This window comes from Haemaphysalis longicornis, unplaced genomic scaffold (genome assembly GCF_048455015.1).
Source record: "Haemaphysalis longicornis isolate Haplotype H1 unplaced genomic scaffold, Haemaphysalis longicornis Haplotype H1 scaffold_13, whole genome shotgun sequence".
Taxonomy (NCBI): Eukaryota; Metazoa; Arthropoda; class Arachnida; order Ixodida; family Ixodidae; genus Haemaphysalis; species Haemaphysalis longicornis.
In genome coordinates, this window is record NW_027526233.1 from 5,061,446 (window position 1) to 5,079,816 (window position 18,371).

The window sequence follows — 18,371 nt, forward strand, 5'->3', positions numbered from 1 at the left end:
TTTGGTGGCGTCACATGAATGCTAATGTGCAGTCCCACACAAAACCACATTTCCGCTCGTTCTAGACCAGATCATTTCAGTTCGCAATACGTCACTCTAGCCTGAAATCTGAATTACACTTTTTCAATCAAACAGGCAACTCTTGCAGCTGGATCTGAGCAAAAGCTCGTCCTGCCAAATTTAATGGTGTTGTGCTTTGCCCTCACGGCCTCTTTAACAGCAGAGCACTGAAGTGGGTTATGAACACTTGTGCGTTTACCTCACCAGGCTAGTGCTTGCGATGCACCGGCCATGTCCCCACATTTCCGGGTAATTTTTTTTTCCCCTTCAACTCCCCTTCCCCTTTTTTTTTATAGAAAAGTGCATACTCTCTGGCAATCTCGTGCATGTGTTATAACTGCACAAGGACGTGGACTAAGTTAACTTCACTGCCTAGAACAGGAAAAGTCTCTCCCCGATTACATTCACGTACAGCACCGCTTAAAACTTGGCAGCAAACTGTCCCAGACGTTCGGGAGTAGAAGTTTGTGCTAATTAAGCCACTGGGGAGTCCTTGGAAGAAATACTGTATTGCCCCAAAGTGCAACTTTCCGCAAGCAAGGAAGCCGCCATCGCACGCTACTCAAATTCAGCATGTTTAAATGGCATTCCTGAGCATCGCAGGCAATCAGTGACCAACCACTAATTAATTTGGTAATCAATAACCATCATCAACAGACCGTTTCGGTCCACTCAAAGACAAAGGCTTCTCTCGTTGACCTGTCCTGTTCTACCCGGGTCCATTTTTCCCTCGGAATTTCCTTATTTTGTTCCTCCACCAATTTTCGGCGCTAATATTAGTGCACTATTATGGCCTGCTGCCCCCTCAATCAATCAACATTTATCTGTTTGCGCTGGTTCACTTTTATCCTTCCTGGGTCGGACGACAGTTCTTGGCCCAGATTTCGTGCTGCAGCTGGCATCGACACCAAGGTCGTTCAAAGTCACCTTTCAGTGAGGCAAAACTGGACAAAATCCAGTGACCGCTTCCACACCTGCAAAACCAAATCGGTGCGCAATTTCTTGCACACCGTATTTTCGCACGTATAACCCGCCCCTGCATATAATCTGCACCCCCACTTTCAGCCCACAGGAAAACAAACCTCGCGTATGCCTTCACATTTGATACAGGAAAGGCTGCACCAAAGCTGCTGCTCAAGCAACACATCACGTACTGTGAAGACAGAAAAAGCGTATATTTTGCAAGTAGAATACACTGAATCCAAGGCAAAAGTTACAATTCACTCAGTGTCACAGCTCTCACTAGAGCTATCACTGGAGTCACAGTCCTCACTGTTGTACACACAAGGTTATCTTGACGGCACAATGCGCACTGCAGCTTTGTGGCAGAGCGCGCATTGCCGCGAAGTTGCACTAAAGAAAAACCCCAGTGTATTATCCACACCCTTACTTCTCCCCTGAAATTTTTGCATTTTTGGTGCAGGTTATACGTTTGAAAATATGGTATTTAGCCTGGCACTAAAATTGAGGGGTGCGAGACAGATGGAGACATTAGAGAGGCAAAAGATTTGATTGTAGGATTTAACGCGCCGATGCAACGCAGACGATGAGGCGCGCTGTAGTGGAGGGCTCCAGATTAATTTTGACCACCTGGGGATCTTTCACATGCGCTGAAATCGCGTACACATGGGCGCTTTTGCTTTTCGCCTCCATTAGAAAAGCAGCTGCCGCGGCCGGAAATCGAACCCGTGACCTCGTGCTCAGCAGCCCAATGCCTTAGCCACTGAGCCACCGCAGCGGGTACAGAGAGAGGCAAGAAAGAGGAAGAGAGAAGGCAAGAGAGAGCGAGAGAGAACCACTGACCGGCTTGGTGCCGGAGAGCTGGTACCGGTACATCTCGCTGTGCAGCATGACTGAGCGGTCACTGCCCAGGAAGGGCAGGCACCAGCCCCTGGCCACGTCGCTCCAGAACAGCCCGTTCCTGCAGGCAGGGCGGGAGGTGTTCGCCAACTACCGTATTTATTCGCATACAAGGTGAGGCCTTTTTCCAAAATCCATAGTCTCAAAGTCATACCCTGCCTCATATTCAAAGCCCCGAAACATGCGTTTTCCTTTTTTGACTCTCCAAACTGCACCCTCGACTTATAATCGTGACCGCCTTGTAATCGAATAAATACGGTACACCTGGCCGTGCAAGCTCATGTGCGTGGAAAAAGGAGCACTGGATAATGGTGCATTGCCGTCGTCCGGCCTGTTATTGCCCCTGTGTATCTGGACATACCAGCTAGTCTGACTAGCCACCCTTTTCTTGCCAGCACAAGAGGCACTGCCGACTATGCACACAAACGGCAAAGCAATGCACTGCCCACTGCCTCCTCTTCAAAAGTAAAACGCTTGAAAAATAAACCCAAACAATCATTTCAACTCTTTCCTTGCGGCGCCATAGGCCATCAGACACAGAGTTCCAATGGCTTCAAACGTTCCACGAAAGCTAAAAACGATGCCTTATGGGCAGCTAACATCATCTGGCGTATTTATTGACAACTCCTTTTCCGATTTTATTGTATTTTGTTGACATTTTGCGTGCGGAGATGGCGCCGAGAGTTAAATTTGAAGCCACGATAGCAGCGAGTTGCGCGAAAACGGCATCCACTTCACAGCGTGCACCAGCAAAAGCAGACAGCTGTGACAGAGACTTCGGCAGCTGCCGGTTTATGTTACCCCAGCGGCAGTGATGACTCCACTAACAACATGGATTTATCAAATTTTAACTGTGATGAAGACGCTCCCATTCAGCGGCCTCAGACTTCGACAGGTGCTGCCAGGCTAGGTTTGTTTTTGACTTCAGGCTGTATTTATAAACAAAACGTGCCTCCTATCAGACGACTGCGGCTTTACTTTCCCGTGTAGGATCTGGACAGCGTGCAGTGGGAACACTTTGCCAAATGCACCGCGCCGTATCGCGTTATCACCTTCAAGATAGCCTGGTGCATGTGTCAGATTAGCGCTGCAGAGCCACGCGTGCCGCTTCTTGAGAGCATGGGATTTTTGTTCGTGTTTTTTAAACCACTGAAGTGATCAGGATTTGGTGTGAGAACACAAACAAGTAGTACGCTTGCACATATTTTAGACAGACCGACCTACTCTCGAGTGGCTTCGCGGAGTGGCACAGCCGTCAGGGCGACAATGTTGACGGGCCCACAAAAAATCCAGAACTTTTTGTACAGCATTGATGTGCATACTGAATCATAGCTTAGGAATGTCGGAACAACTTGTATATCTTGGAATTTCTAAAGAAATTTTAGGCTCAGTAAAATCGCCTATATACATTGGGTGCATACCTTTTTGTGCATTTTTTTGTCTGTTTGACCAATAAACTGTACATAACTGTACCTTTCACACAACTGCTGTTGTGTGTTTGAAAGAGCAATCTATAAGCTACAGTTTCATGCGTGGCAATGCTAAATGTGTCCAGTAGGTGAAGAGAAAAAAAAAAAGAAGTTTAGCGGAAGCATTCAAAATCGGCCGTTTTAAGCCATAACAAAAGGGTTAATGCGTTCAAGCTAGAACACATGGGAATAAGGTGCCACATACTCGAGTGCTCCGGATTAATGTGTACCCCCCCCTCTGTAGGGGATCTTTCACCAGCGCTGAAAATTTTGCAAGAGAGATGCAGCGGCTAACCTGCGAGCCAGGCGCGACGGGTGCGGCGGCAGAGGCTTGGTGAAGAGCTTCTCCCGGGCCTCGCGCCGCAGTTCGGCCAGTTCAGAGGCGTGCGACAGCCCGTAGATGGCGCTCTGCCACGTGCCGAAGTTGATCTTCATGCCCTGTGCAGGAATGGAAAGCGAAAGGGGCTACAAACATTCCCCTCTCCCTCTTTGCAGCTTCCTTTACTGCATTGGATTGAATAGACTTTATTTAAGCCGGCAGAACGACATTTTTTTTACGACGTTGCGGGCCTTGGGGTCGTCCTGGAGAAGCATCAAGCACAACTGCATCGTCTCTTAGCACTGATGTAGTAAAGAAGACCAAGCCAAGAGTAAGAACGACGTTCTGGGAACGCTGCAGCTCCCTTGCTCACGGATTGTGAGCAACTATCAACTTCAACACTGGTTCCACCAAGCGCTTCATAAAAACGATCTCTTCTCTGCACTCACTGTGCCATTAAATAAAAGCAACTTGGAAAGTGCGAATGCCAGAACCATTACACCTTTCTCAATCCCCAACACTGAACCACGTACGGTTCAGCACAAAAATAGGCAGGGACTAGACAGAAAAGACACAACACAAGAGCACTTCTACAACTGAACTCTGAACTACAAGCGAGTTCAGTTGTAGTAGCGCTCGTGTGTTGTGCCTTTTCTATCAGATCCCTGCCCATTTTTGCGCTGACCTGCACATAATGGAGTAGCAACTGGGCCAGTCAATTACGTCACAAAACCACGGTCACTGCACCCTCCACGCCAAACCAGAGCAGTGCTCCTAAAGCAGTTCTTCAAGGATATTATTACTTTCCTTACATTCCCCCCTCGTGTTTGACCCCCTGCACGTCACGATCCTTTTCCCGTCAGGCTCCCTACAGAGGCTACGCCAGAAATGCCCACACTAGGAGAAGCATCCCCTTATGGGTTCCGCCCCATTCAATGACCCCCAAATTTATTGATTTATTTATTTACTATTTATTACAAGCACCCACGTCGCCCATTGGGCATTCTTGTAGGGGGTTACAGTAGGAAACAGAATACAAACAGCAAATCATAACCAAACTAAAATCATACACAGCACTATACAAGAGAAATCTAAACACTTACAGCATAGCATTGCAACAAGTACAAAACACAGGAGTACGGTGCGCAACATCCTTGTCTATAACACTGAGTTCAACTTCAATTGCTTACATCTCAAAACTGCGGACTAAAATTGGGCACAAAAAACGTTGAGGCCAAAATATATGGTCAAGACTTCAGAATGACACAATAGTTTTCTTCAAATGTTTCTCGGGCAAGGCAAGATAAGGCTAAGTGCGAAACCTGTGTTATAGACAAGGGTGTTGCCCTCTGTACAACGAAAGCAGTAATAATACATACCCAAATAAACAACCAAAAGAGGTACAAAGCATCCAGGGAATACAACATGTTAAATGTAGCGGTTATTTCATCAACTCAAAATGCTGTTCCAATTTGCTGTTAGGAAATTATAGTTGGACAAAATTGGAATTTTTAGCGCGTTTCAGTCGCTGATAGAGTTTAGAAAGAAAGAGTATTTAAATACGTCCAATCCACACGTATATTCTCTAATTTTATAAACGTGATCTTTTTGTTCGGACATATAACTGGGCGTCTTACTGTTCTTTATTTATACCAGTCTTACCATGGTATATACTACTGTAAAGAAATTTAAGACTTTGAAGTTTTTGAAATGACAACAACGCTGAGACTCGCAATGTTGGGGCAGCGTTTTCTCACTGTCTCTACCATTCCTACACTCCATCGTTACTGAATTTCCTAAGCAAGGACTTTATTTCTTTCCTAGTGTGAGTGACAAACACTGCCACACTTCTCTTGCACAAAGTGCAAACAATGACATGACTCCCAGTGTAACTGGGCTGGGATGACGTGAATACAAAATGACACCGTCCAGACTGCCCAAGCAAGGTCCGTTAAGCAATTTACTGTCCCCGCGGTAAGATAATGAAGTTTATGGCTTTTTGACCATAAACGAAAGTCCCATGTTACAATTATAGCCGGATGTCCCCTCCCTCCATGCTTTCATATTGCGGCACTCATAACACCCACACATCTCGACTTCAAATTACGCAAAGCAAAAAACAGAAAAAGTGAGGATAAACTAGGAAAAAAATTGGGACCACCAGGCTGGCTGCACATTTCTTACCAAGAGAATCTTTTGAAAATAATAACAATAACAATAATAATAACAATAATAATGATAATAATAATAAAAATAACAATAATAATAATCATAAGTAGCCACATTTGTTTGACAAGTTGGTCGAGCATGCTTCGGTCATTTCTTTGGCTTGGCTCAATTCGTAACTCGCGCGAGAGCTCTGCTGCAGCCCTCGAGTCCCACCCGACAACATCCAGCGTTCCACACAGCAGAGCCAGGCTGAGTAGCCTGACAGCCTGTTGTGGATGCCTGCCAAGTAATTTCCCCAACGGTGCACTCCAAAAGCAAAGTCACTCCTCCCAAAACCGTAGACGCGTTCCACGCCCAATCAAGCAAGCCCGACAGCACAGATACAAGGCTGAGTGGACGCACCTGTGGGCCCTGCTTCATGTACACAAACGACTCCACCTGGTCCAGGTCACCTGCAGAGGTCAAAGGTCATTCTCAGGTGGGCAAGTCATTCAAGTGGTCAAGCAGTGGCACTGCTCGCGAGGCTACTACTGTTCTGAACAAGCTGTTACTTCTTCAAACTGCTGTATTATTGGAAGGGAAAAAAAAAAAACACACACGAGGGAATGGAGAGGCCACCACTTGCTAAATCCCAAAAATTGAATTGGTAGGCCATGAAATATGTACATAAAGGCCACGCAGAGGGGAAAAAAACCCTTACGGCACAACCAAGTACCGCATTTACTCAATTCTAAGCACCCCTTTTTTTTTGCCACCATTGCAATTCCCAAAGTTAGAGGAGTGCTTGGATTCAAAAAGCGTAAATTCCCCCCGCCATTCTTTTTTCTCGGATGTAATTCGACGAGACAGGTGCAAAGAATAATGTTTCATTTGGCGAGCCTTCAAAACACAAATAGGTACAGGCAGTGAACCCACCGCTAACGTCTGATAGTCGGTCACCCTCACTACCATTCGACTCCGTTGGGCCGCTTGGGCCACCGTTTTCAGCATCCCTCAGCAGGTCGTCTTCTGTTCCACTAAGTGGTTCTCAACTGAAAGCATCATAAATGACTCAGACCCGCTCCCACGCGTCTGAAATCCACCTGGCGATAGTTGCTTAGAAAAGGGGGTGTTTTGATTCGCATGGAAACTTTTTTCCGAATTTTTATCCCAAAAGTAAGGGGAGGCGCCTAGAATTGGGGGGTGCTTGGAATCGCCAAAATACTATAGTAGTTAGCCTAGTTTGAACCACAAGTGAGTCTGAAAAACGAGCAACCTCTCTGTCCAAAATACTGACTGCTGACGATCCCAGAGATGACTGACGATGGACCACCAACCCACACTATACAAAGTGGGTTGGTCACAATACAATGCAAGAAGCATAACCCAATCCAAAGCGGCAGTACATTCTCAACTTGTGCCACCCTTAAAACTTTTTCAGCAAAGTCAATCGTTGCTCAAAGACAATTCCTGTCTCAGACAATGCAAGTTGATTGATCGACTGATTATGGGCGTTAACATGCCAGCGCTACACAGGCGATGAGGTGTGCCTTATGGGAGGGCTCCGGATTAATTTTGACCACCTGGGGATCTTTAACGTGCACCGAAATCTCGAACACACGGGCGTTTTCGCTTTTCGCCTCCAAGACAATGCAAGTTGTATGGCATGCCAGGGGACATTGTTTGACAGCCGTTTCCAGCTTGGTGCGTCTGCGCGTGTCCCATATGGCTGGTACGTTTCTTAAGAGTTTTGTACTCGTACAAAGCATCGGTGCTAAAATGATCTCCTGGCCAGTCTACTGTCTTTGTAAACGGGCCACGCAGACAAAATACACGTCTGGGTTATTAAAAAGACTGCTGTGTCTGGATACACGAATGCCAAGAAAATTCTGCTGACGTCTCTTGGGGTCACAGAATAATCTCTGCGATCAGCAACCACCGACCAGAGCCATTGCCGAGAGCTGTGTTTGTGCTTTATCGTATCTTGAACATTGAAGCACAATTGACACCCCAAAAACTACGTCTTCAGTGTTTCCCCCTATTGTGATGATGATGATGATGTTAGGTTTTCTTGGCGCAAGGGCATCAAGGCCAAAGAGCGCCAGTACTATGGTGAGGGTTATTCACGTGGGAATACGAAATACAGAATATATAATAAAAGGTATCTCAAATTTCTGTCAAGAAAAGAATTGGTGTAGAGGGCCAAAGTAAAAACAATTGTCACTATGACAGGAATTTTCTACGTGCACCCCTTGCCACCGTCTTTGCGGCAGCAGTGAGAGGCCCCACCGGGTTCTAGCGTGCGATGGTGGCTCGGCTCACGGGTGATACGACACATACCTTAATTAAAAAACCTACGTCTGAGAGGTACTTAAAAACACAGTTAACAGAGAAAAGTGGCTCGTGTGATAAAAACAGCAGTGGGTGTTGAGGGATCGTGCGTGTGTACAATTCTGGGAAATGAAGCTTTCTTTGCAGTTCAAGTAGTTTGCATTCTACCAGTACGTGAACCCCCTATTGTGCCACCGCTACCTTGTGTAACGGGAAATTTGAAAGTTTTTCAAAGTTTCTTGGTTTTTTCCATTAGAGAACCATTTTCCACGAGCAAGACACCAAAGACTAATTCTTTCTGCAAGTTGAACGCGGTCGTGTTTTGTCTACATGGCCAAGAAGATACGGAACTTAGGTTGTTACCCGCTATATCCTGTGGCACTTGGCATAGCTTCTCCACCAGCACGGTTTCCCCAAATGGCTGCCTGCCCGCCCCGTTGGGTGAGAGAGCCTCGAAGCAGCCTTTCATTCTACATAAGGCTCGAGTGAATGGAAGAGAATGGCTTACAGAGTTCTGTGTCCACCAGAACTGCTGCTTAATCGCGAAAAATTAATGCACCCTGCTTTAGCCCACTCGGAGCCTTGCTGTACGGGTATTCAAACACCCAACAGGAACACTGCCGTCGAAAGCCCAGACGCCCGCAAGTGTTAAACGCACGCCACACACACAGCAGCAGAAGTTCCAGGCACAATAAAGAACAAGTGCATTTCTTTCGCAGTGCTTACAAATGGTCATCAAGCTGCAGGACTGGACTTAACCTGCTGTTTGAAGTAGTGAGAGGCCCAGACGAGCACATTATCGTGTGCTGTAGAGAAACGTTCCATTTTCACTTGGCAAGGCTCGCCAACAGGCTCAAAAGCTGCCAGTGTCCGCAAAAACTGCGATCACTCTTCTCAAAAGGTCAAAGGTACAGCTAGCAGCAAACATCTTTGTGCGGAATTTTCTAAACGCTTCAAGCAACCTGAACAAGCAAGAAATGTTGCCCCTGTTGCCGCCTGTGCCGTCAGTGCCACAAGAAGGCACGTAGCAAGCCAGGACAAGCAACAGAAAAATGCATAATGGCACGCGACTCGAGCAACACATATTGCTTTAATACATAATTCACAGGGATAAAGATCTGGAATAGTTTGCCCACTGAATTGAAGACATCACACAATGCTGCGGTAAAACTAAAAAATGAATTCTTGACCAGGCTGTAACTGCTTCTTTTCTTGTGGTAAACGCTTATATTTGTATAATTATACACTGGTGAATCTTGTAAACCTAGCCTTTTTTTCCCTCTTCCTAAAACCCGTGATAGTTAGTGTTTTTGTATTTTAACTGATGTTGCTGGTGTGTCCACAAAGTGATCTGTCATAACTTTTTGATTGTATGCACACGTGTAGTTTTGTTTTTTGTGACCCGATTGTTTAAAGAGAGAGACTTCTCTACTCTGTAAATGAGTATGCTCATAATTACGTGGAAGTATAAATTTACAGTGTCTGTATTGCTACATCTGTATTATGTGTAATTGATACTTCCCGCTTCTGTCCATTACTTTTCTTATTGGACCCTGCACTAGCCTCTGGCTATGGGTCCAATCAGTGTTTGTAAACTACATGTGACAAATGCTAATAAACATTCAATTAATCAATCAATCAATCAACCTCTGGTATACAGTGGAATCTCGGTCATACGAATCTCAAGGGGCGGCAAAAATATTCGTATCACCCGAAAATTCGTATCATCAGAAAGCGAGAAAAAATGTAAATGTGCCGCACATGCGGCAGGAGGCCGCAACATGGCGTCGGCTCTTGCCGCGAAGAGGTGCAGGTAGCTTCAGCGACCGCTTCTAACCTTTTGTTAAAACGCAGCTCAAGATGTAAACTAACTTGCTCATGCGGCAAAAAGGAGCTGACAGTGTTGGAGAAAACTGCACTATAAAATATCCGCAGGCTCCTCCCACTGCCGCGCATCATTTTCCGAGCGAGGTAGAATCGGTAGCGGCGAAATCGTCGACACGGGCGTCAAAAGAACGCGCGCTCATCGCCGACGCGACGCACGCACACGAACTCAAGCGTGAACCGCATGCAATTCGTGCGCGTCGGCGTTGCGCGTGCGTTATTTTCACGCCTGCGTCGACGATTTCGCCCCTGCGTCAGATTCTACCTCGCTCGGAAAATGATGCGCTACGCGCGCAGCAGTGGGGGTAGCCTGCTGACTTGCTCCATTGGGGAGGCGCGCTTTTCACGGCGGCAGTTTGAAAGCGCTTCGGACAGCCAGCTGGCCCCGCTGGAGATGGTTAGGCTTACTACGGTGGCGGATATTTGATCGGCGCTTCCCCTAACCGCGCGGACGATGCTTTGTAGTGTCGTTTTCCACATTATCAGCTCCTTTACTGTACAAGCGACTTCATTTGTTTCTTAAGTGGCATCTTAAAGAGCGATCAGAAGCAGTCGGTCGAGCTACCCGCACCACTTCGCGGCTGGTGACGCCGCCATGTTGCCGCCGCGCGAGCGGCGTCAGCGCGCCTGCGGCGTGTATTCGTGAGCAGAAAACGCTCCATACAGTTCGCGCTTCAACATAATCGACGCGCAAGTGGCGCAGGCAATACGGCAAGGCGACAACAGGATAGGTAGAGCGCGGGGCATAGACGGAAGCGAGGAATGCGGAGAAGGCAAAATGGCGCGGTCAGAAATAAGGGAACGCGTGATTGCCGCGGTTTATTCAAGAAGTATAATACAAAAAAAAAAAAAAAAAGGAAGCTAGAGGCACCCGAGCAGCAGCCAGCGGAAACGAAAGGTACAGAGAGAAGAGATTGCAGCGGGAGATAAAAGAAGGGAGGGAGAAAACACAGGCATCGAGAGGGCGAAACGTTCGGAACAGCACCTCCCCACGAGCAGGATTACCGTCAACGGGGGAGGGCTAATGCTTTTGTACTCGCGCACAACCAAGGCCGCACGGCCGCTCCAACACTCCCGCCTCCCGTCCACGCCGTAGTCGTCTTCTCGCGCGTTCGTATCACCCGCACCGTAGTGATAAATGCGTACGGATCATCCGAATTTTTTTACATTGCACACAATGCATTTTGGCCGGGGAATTTCGAAAATTCGTATCACAGCGAAATTCGTATCAGCAGAATTCGTATCACCGAGATTCCACTGTATATTACTATGCCATTCTATGCGGGCCATAATGCAGCTTCTTGATATTGACCGATGCCGGGGCAAGATTCGATTGTGTTCCGACTTTCGACACGCACCAAGACCAATCGGAGGCATTCAGGGCTTGTTTGCTGCACTCTGCAAACTCATTGGTGTCACTGTGCCCCTCAACCGCCCCTCAAATCGACAGAGGTCGTGCATCTTTCACTATTAATGACTTCACCCGTAGGCTTGAACCACTCGCCCTGACAGGGACAATTTCACAGGGCTAGGCTCTGCTTTGTGTTGTTTCTCTGTTCGCTGCACCTTGCTTGCTCTTAAATCTAGTGGGTGTACTAGATTTAAGAGTAATTTTAAGATTTGAGAGTAAAGGCAGAGAGAGGACACAAGCGCTTGCGTGTCTCCTCTGTGCCGCTGTCCTATCTAGTTGTGCTGCAGCACAAGCTGAACCTCCAGCTGTCCTCCGCATCTTCTGCTTTGTGCAGGTGCTTGCCACATCCACACTTCCGCCAAGCTATTGGTGCTTGCTCTGGAAATTCTCGCAGATTTTTGATTGCACACAATGAACCCATGTTGAAGAGTGGTGGCCAGACTGTTTCCAGTGTACTGCACCAAAGCAACCGCTATGTCATAGTGGCAGGCACTAAGCACCCACACACACCACAAATACAGTGGAGCCCACTTGTAACAATACTGTTCATAATTCATCGAATATAACATTGAACAACCCTGGCACCGTCCACTTTTGTATACGTTCACTGGTAAAATGAAGCACTTATTACAATGCCCCAGTGTCGTGATATCGGTTATATTGTTTAAATCCATCACCAGTAGGGCTTTGGTTTGGGCTAGTTGGCCATACATCACTTGAAGGAACAGTGCAAGGCGTCGTGAAGACATTTAGGTTCGTGGACGACTCCCTAGTTGTCTTCAAAAAGAACGGTGGCGCAGAGCCAGTGCAGATGCAGGACCTTCTCGGTGGTTCTCCTCCGTCCTATACCCCTTCGTGCTCACCACGGAAGTTTCGAAGCGTGGGACCATGCAACTCTTGGACATGAGCCTGACCTTCTTCGATCGCCATGTATGCTGGACGTGTGCACCTAGGAGCCAGCAAGGCTTTCTGCCTTTCTCGTCCACCCACACGAAGCTCGTCAAGCGAAACATCGTGCTAGCGGCCCTGAAGAATTCGGTGCTTTGGCCGTGTCCCCACACAATGTCCAAGAGCCTGGAGGCACAAGCCGGTAGGCTTCTTAGCGCAGGGTATCCGCGCACGTTACTTTCGACTGTCGCGGAGAGCGTGCTGAACTCGACAACATCGAAAATCCAGGAGATCCAGGAGACGAGGCGTGGGCGTATAAACGTCATTCCCTACGTGCACAAAGTTTCACATGGACTCAAGAAGATTGGCCAGAAGGCGGGAATTAGGACAGTGTTTTCCGCACCTGACAAGATTGGGAGTGTGTGCAAAGTCATCAACAACGCGACACCTACTACAAAGGCGCCTTGCGGGATAAAACATGCCACTCGCTTCGTTCCTTATCACGACAACGTAGTGTACGAGATCCCCCTCAGGTGCGGTGCAGTGTACGTTGGACAAACGGGGAGATGTCTCAACGTACGCCTGAGGGAGCACGCGTATGCCCTACGCGTCGGCACCGAGAGCCACCTGGTTTCCCACTGCAAGAAGTGTGGGTGCATACCACCTCTTTTTGAGAACACCAAGGTTCTGAAGCACTACTTCGGAGCGCACATGCGCGAAATTTTTGAAGCTTACATGATAGCGAAAAGGGGCGGCACGTGCGTCACTCAGCCGCCTGTTACTTTGCTACAGAAGCAGCGTGACTACTTAGACGGAGCAGATCGGAGATAGCAGCATCAAAATGTTTCCCTCACTCCTGAGTGCATTGTTAATTTTTCACCGGTTTTATTATCCAGTCTTTTTTCGTTTCCCTTTTTTGGATTGATCGCAAAGGTGTGACGTCGCCTGTGTTTTCGTATATATTGCAGAACGCAATAAAATACGCCCAGTTGCTAGTCAGCGCTTGTACTCTCTTTTTTACGTCCCGTCGTCCGCATCCTTGCACTGTTCCTTCAAACAAAATCCATCACAGCGAGCACCAAAAATGTGAGCTGCCACCGGCCAACGGCACCCACTGCAAGCTACGATGGCCTCGCATCCCTGTTCCAGCCGTCGAAAAGTGAGCCGACTGCGTCGCGCATGAGGAAGCGAGGGAGCAGTTTTCCTTTTGAACCCCGTTCCCGACTGGTGCCGCCACTTTGGCATCGTACCCTGCTCCCGCTCGCACGTTCGCTTGTGGTGTGTCACATTCGCACCACTTTGAATTTGACTTGCTGCCTTTTCAACTGCCACCATATTTCCGCAAAAGGCATGTCAGGGCCGATGTTTTGGAAACGTCCGAGTGCCTCACTGAAGAGGCGATCGTTGCGTGGATACGTGATGCGGACAGCGGTGGCAGTGACAACTCTGATGACGTGGTTGAGCAGCCTACTCAGCTAGTGTCTCCGCAAGGCCTTTCTGCCACGGACCGCTTGCTCAGCTAGGTGAAGCACTTATAGATGCTTTTGGAAAAGATGCGTGCCAGCTTCGCGTGCAGCAAGCAAAGCTGACCAACTATAGATTTTTGCTCCAAATAAGTGGTAGTACAACCTTGCTTGCATGCAAATTAAATGGTTTGAGCTCTGCTTCGTTTTGTTATTTTGCAACCCACTTATAACAATTATCGGTTACAACGATTGAATTTCCTTGGCACTTGGATATTGTTAAAAGTGGACTAGACTGTGCAGAGAACAGCTGCTATTATGGAGAGGGGCCCCACCAACAATTGTGCCAAAGCTTTCCCAATATACAGCAGGCAATCTGATTCAATCTGCAGCCCAGATCCAACAATGCTGCAAGAAAGCTCCCCACTCACTGCGCAACAGGTTCACAGAATTTGCGTAGCTGACTGAGCCCACATTTTTTGGCGCACCGCACACTCTTTCTTTTCCCGTGGTGTGATTCTGAACCAGCAAGGTGCGGAATTGCGGGCATGCACATTTTATTTTTACACAGCAACGCTGTTAGTGCTTGCCCACCCAAAATCTCTCCTGTTCATTGTCCAAAAAAATTGTTTGCCCAAGAGCAGGATTGCAGCCCGCTAGAGTGGGCACTCACTGAGAAGGTAGCACCTACTGAGGCAGCACTGAAGTATATAGCACAAGTAATAACCCATTCCCTCATGGCCTATCGCGGCTGTTGTCAGCAACAGCGATCAAGGCAAAACAGCACAAAAAAATACAAACAGAGAGAGACATTACAAGGACTGCACTGATCAGCACAGTCCTTATGGTGTGTCTCTCTCTGTCTGTCTTTTTTTGTGCTGTTTTGCCTAGATTATGTGCCAACACGCCCAGTTTTCCACGTTCAACAACAAAAACATTGATTACCCTTTAGCACGGCCAGATTCCACAGAGGTAGCCCTCAAGGCCCAGGACTGTGCCCTGCGCTGTTTGTTTTCAAAAAGTAGCGGCCGGCCGCCACAGGCCCTCACTGTAGCTCCGGCCAAGTACCATGTGCTTATTTGTCATCTCCACTGTCAACACCCCGCACGACCCCCCTGCTGTCGCGTCAGACATAGTAGTACACTTCAATGCCTTGCCTTTGAAGTTCTGGCGCATGTAGGCGAGGCAGACCTCAGCGGGGATGCTGTCGAAGCCGCAGGCACCCAAGATGAGCAGGCCCTTCTCGCGCGCCTCGTCGTAGTACTCGATCATCATCTGCTCCAAGTACTGGGAACGGCAAAGAGACCAACTTCCTCGTAGGGCATGCCACACTCTGCAGAGTGGAATAACACTTGCCACAGTTCTGCAATGCTCGCACACATTTACAACTGCTGCAGGATGGAAAGTTGGGTGAGTTGGTAGGTCGACATGATGTAAAAACAGCGCGGTAGGACGAAATACACGAGGAAAGGAACCAGACAGGACGAGTGCTGACTATCAACTGAAAATTTTATTACGTTGGCCAAACGGGCCGTTGTGTAAATGTGCATTTGAGAGAGCACTTCAATTCTTTGAAAGGCACACCTACATCTCATTTGTCTGATCCCTGCTGTTCGTGTCCTACGCGCTCATGTCAGCCCCAATTTGAAAAAACGGTCCTACTGTTCCGTCATTCTAATCAGCTAAAGCGCGAAATAATAGAGGAGTTCTATATAAACATGCTTGGTGACGAGTGCATTAGTAAGGCATCCGTTACTTTACATAATAAAGAAGTGGCTTATCTTGCCTGTGGTTGACATTATGAAGGAGCAAACTAGTTTCTCCCTTTTTTTCGCTATCAGTGTTGGTTTGGCACAGATGTTAGCACATGCGTCGTTGCAATGTTTTTTATGTATATATGTCTTTCCATTCAAATAAAATTTTTAACTGATAGTTAGCACTCGTCCTGTCTGGTTCCTTTCCTCGTGTATTTCGTCCTACCGTGCTGTTTTTACATCATGTTTACAAATGCTGCGGAACTGGGCTTCTCCCCAGGGGGGATGCATTTCAGGGGGGTGAATGCAAGCGAACTGCTGAAGGGGACCTACAGACAAAAGATAAGCTCGCTTCATTCAAAATACTGCTTCATCCTGGTAAGAATAATGCCAATTTCACCCCAAACTTCAGATGTATAATGGCGGTACTGAGGAAAACAGACAAAGGAGTGGCTACTCTCCAACCCCTCTCTAGAAAGGGCTCTATGACATTACGGAATCTTGGTGCGAATTGCAGCCACCAACCAAGGCCACAGCCAAGAAACATGACTAGACGATTGTAGTGCGGCCTCTTGTAGTGGGGCCCTTCGATCGTATCACTTGCATGCTCATGTGCAGTTAATGCACTCCAACTGCGTTTTTAGGGTTGCCGTCAAATGTGCTACTGCTGACACTGCGCAGTGCAAGATTTCAAGGTTTTTCAACATTTCTTGCATCTTTTCGTGGCTGTTGTAATCTGTCTTCACAAACCCCCTAGAAGTGCAACATTACACAACATTGGTCAGTTGTCAAGAAACAAGAACAAAATATCAAACAATTAGGAAGACATCGTGTGCTTGTGTTTGAACCATGAACCAATGTCACGTCAACAAAACAGCTCCAATGCTGCATTCCAGCACGGGGCAACGCTGATTGGTTGAAAGCACTTTTTCCCCGCCACCAAGGGCGTGACATCACTGCAAAATCGTATTCAGGACAATTTTTTACCAGGCCCCCCGCCCCACCTAAAAGCTTGTGACACGGCGGAGTACCTAAATAAAGCGTGTTGGTGGGCTAGTTGGTACATACTTGACGGGAGGCTTAGCACAAACAAGACCTGTCTCGTCTGCAACCGTCCTCGTCTTCTTTGCGCTATACCTCCCGTTACATTTAGACACAGTGGAGGGAGAGGCAGCTCTGACAAGCCCCAACAACTCATGCAGGCATTCAGCCTTGACCAGAGGTTTCGATTGAAATATTGAAAACGACGGCCACCTCAGGAAATCTGAGTATGCATTGCCGACGGTGCGGATGCAGCGCAAACCTGTTTGATATTGCTATCACAGGAAAAAACAAAAACAAGCTGTTGAGAGAAATTATGGAAGCGATTATGATAGACGCAAAAGGCAGCGCGTGCGTGAGCAGCCCGTCAGTACAGCTGACCGAAAAGGAAAAGCTGTACCTTAGGCACGCATGTGCCGAGACTTAGTTCATCGGGCGTCAAGGACTCATTTGCGCGATATCGTTGTTTGGCCTTGAATGGACATGTATGACGCAGCAAGTTATTCATATCTTCTTATGTGATAAGCATTCACAACCCGTATATATGTTTGACCTTTGTAATAAACGTTCAGTTGCTAATCCAGCATTGTCCCTGTTGGTTTTTGTTAACATTTAGTCCTTTGTTTCCAAGTCCAGCTGGTTTCTTCTAAACCTAATATGCACCAACTAGCCCAGCAACAAACTCTCCAGAGGTTTCGATCGTAGCCAGTCTGTCTGGTTTGTTCACGCCAGCAACACGCTTGTGCGGACACCACACATCAGAGCCTTCGTTACAAGCACCTCAGTAACGAATACCTGCAACACTTCTGCCTCCGCCACCTCTCCTCCTTGAAAGAGTTACCTTAAAACGGAAGAGGTAGCATTTACACGAGTTGGTCCCAGTCTTGAAAGGCAGTGCAGGAGACCAACACACTGTTTTGTTGTAGGCGCTTCTGTCGCCCATCGTGTTTTGTGTACTGCACTGCCTTTGAGAATGTTTCCCTAAGGCACTAGAATTTTGAAGAAAGAGATCAGTGTGTCAATCAACAGCCAAGGCCTCACCTGAGGCTCTCCGCTGACATCGATGTGGTGCGTTCCACTCTCCACACAGGCCTTGACCACTTGGCGCCCGAAGAAGCGGTACTGCATACAAGAGAGAGGGAAAGTAAATACATGCATCTGCCAAATCGTCCACTCGTTGAACCCGTCTGGACACATAGGCAGGCTAAGTGAGCGCATATGCAAGTTTTTGCCCTTACACGAGTCATTACACTCAATTTATTCAAAACGTGGCCTAAAGCAACACATTTGTCCCTTCTGGAACCAAGCCTCGTAATGCCTGTGTTAAACAGCAACTTTCAAATGACACTTGAACACCCCCTTACCTAATACATAGTCAATGAACCACTCAGCATACAATTGGTTCAAAGGCCTTTGAAACAGCCTTGTAGCACAGGTATGACAGAGAGAGACGAAACGTTTCTTTGAACTGAAAGGTCTTGATTGAACTAGGGTCGGTTCCCTCCTTCCAGGGCCCCTGTTTCCTCTGCCCCAGTCTTGGCCCTAAAGATCAGATACTTCTGAACCCCAGGGTCAGAGCTGGCCAGAGCTTGCCAGAGCTGCCTCCCATAGCTCATATAACTTGGTGTTGGTTTTTACTAAGGGCCATATAGTACGACAACCCCAGGATGCATGGAATAGAGGGGATACTTCACCACACTTATTACATGTGTTTGAGAATTTCTCAGGGAACATCTTCGATAG

General features: G+C 47.6%; 1 protein-coding gene across 1 annotated transcript in view; it reads right to left on the reverse strand.

Moving 5' to 3' along the window:
* Positions 1-18,371, reverse strand: part of LOC144164213 (saccharopine dehydrogenase-like oxidoreductase) — a 49,132-nt gene that overhangs the window by 15,579 nt on the left and 15,182 nt on the right. Inside the window, exons 3-7 of the mRNA XM_077694730.1 lie at positions 17,670-17,750; positions 14,991-15,120; positions 6,280-6,329; positions 3,685-3,827; positions 1,864-1,981 (exon numbers count right to left, since the gene is read on the reverse strand). Coding sequence (XP_077550856.1) covers positions 1,864-1,981; positions 3,685-3,827; positions 6,280-6,329; positions 14,991-15,120; positions 17,670-17,750 — 522 coding nt within the window. The remainder of the gene's footprint in view (positions 1-1,863; positions 1,982-3,684; positions 3,828-6,279; positions 6,330-14,990; positions 15,121-17,669; positions 17,751-18,371) is intronic.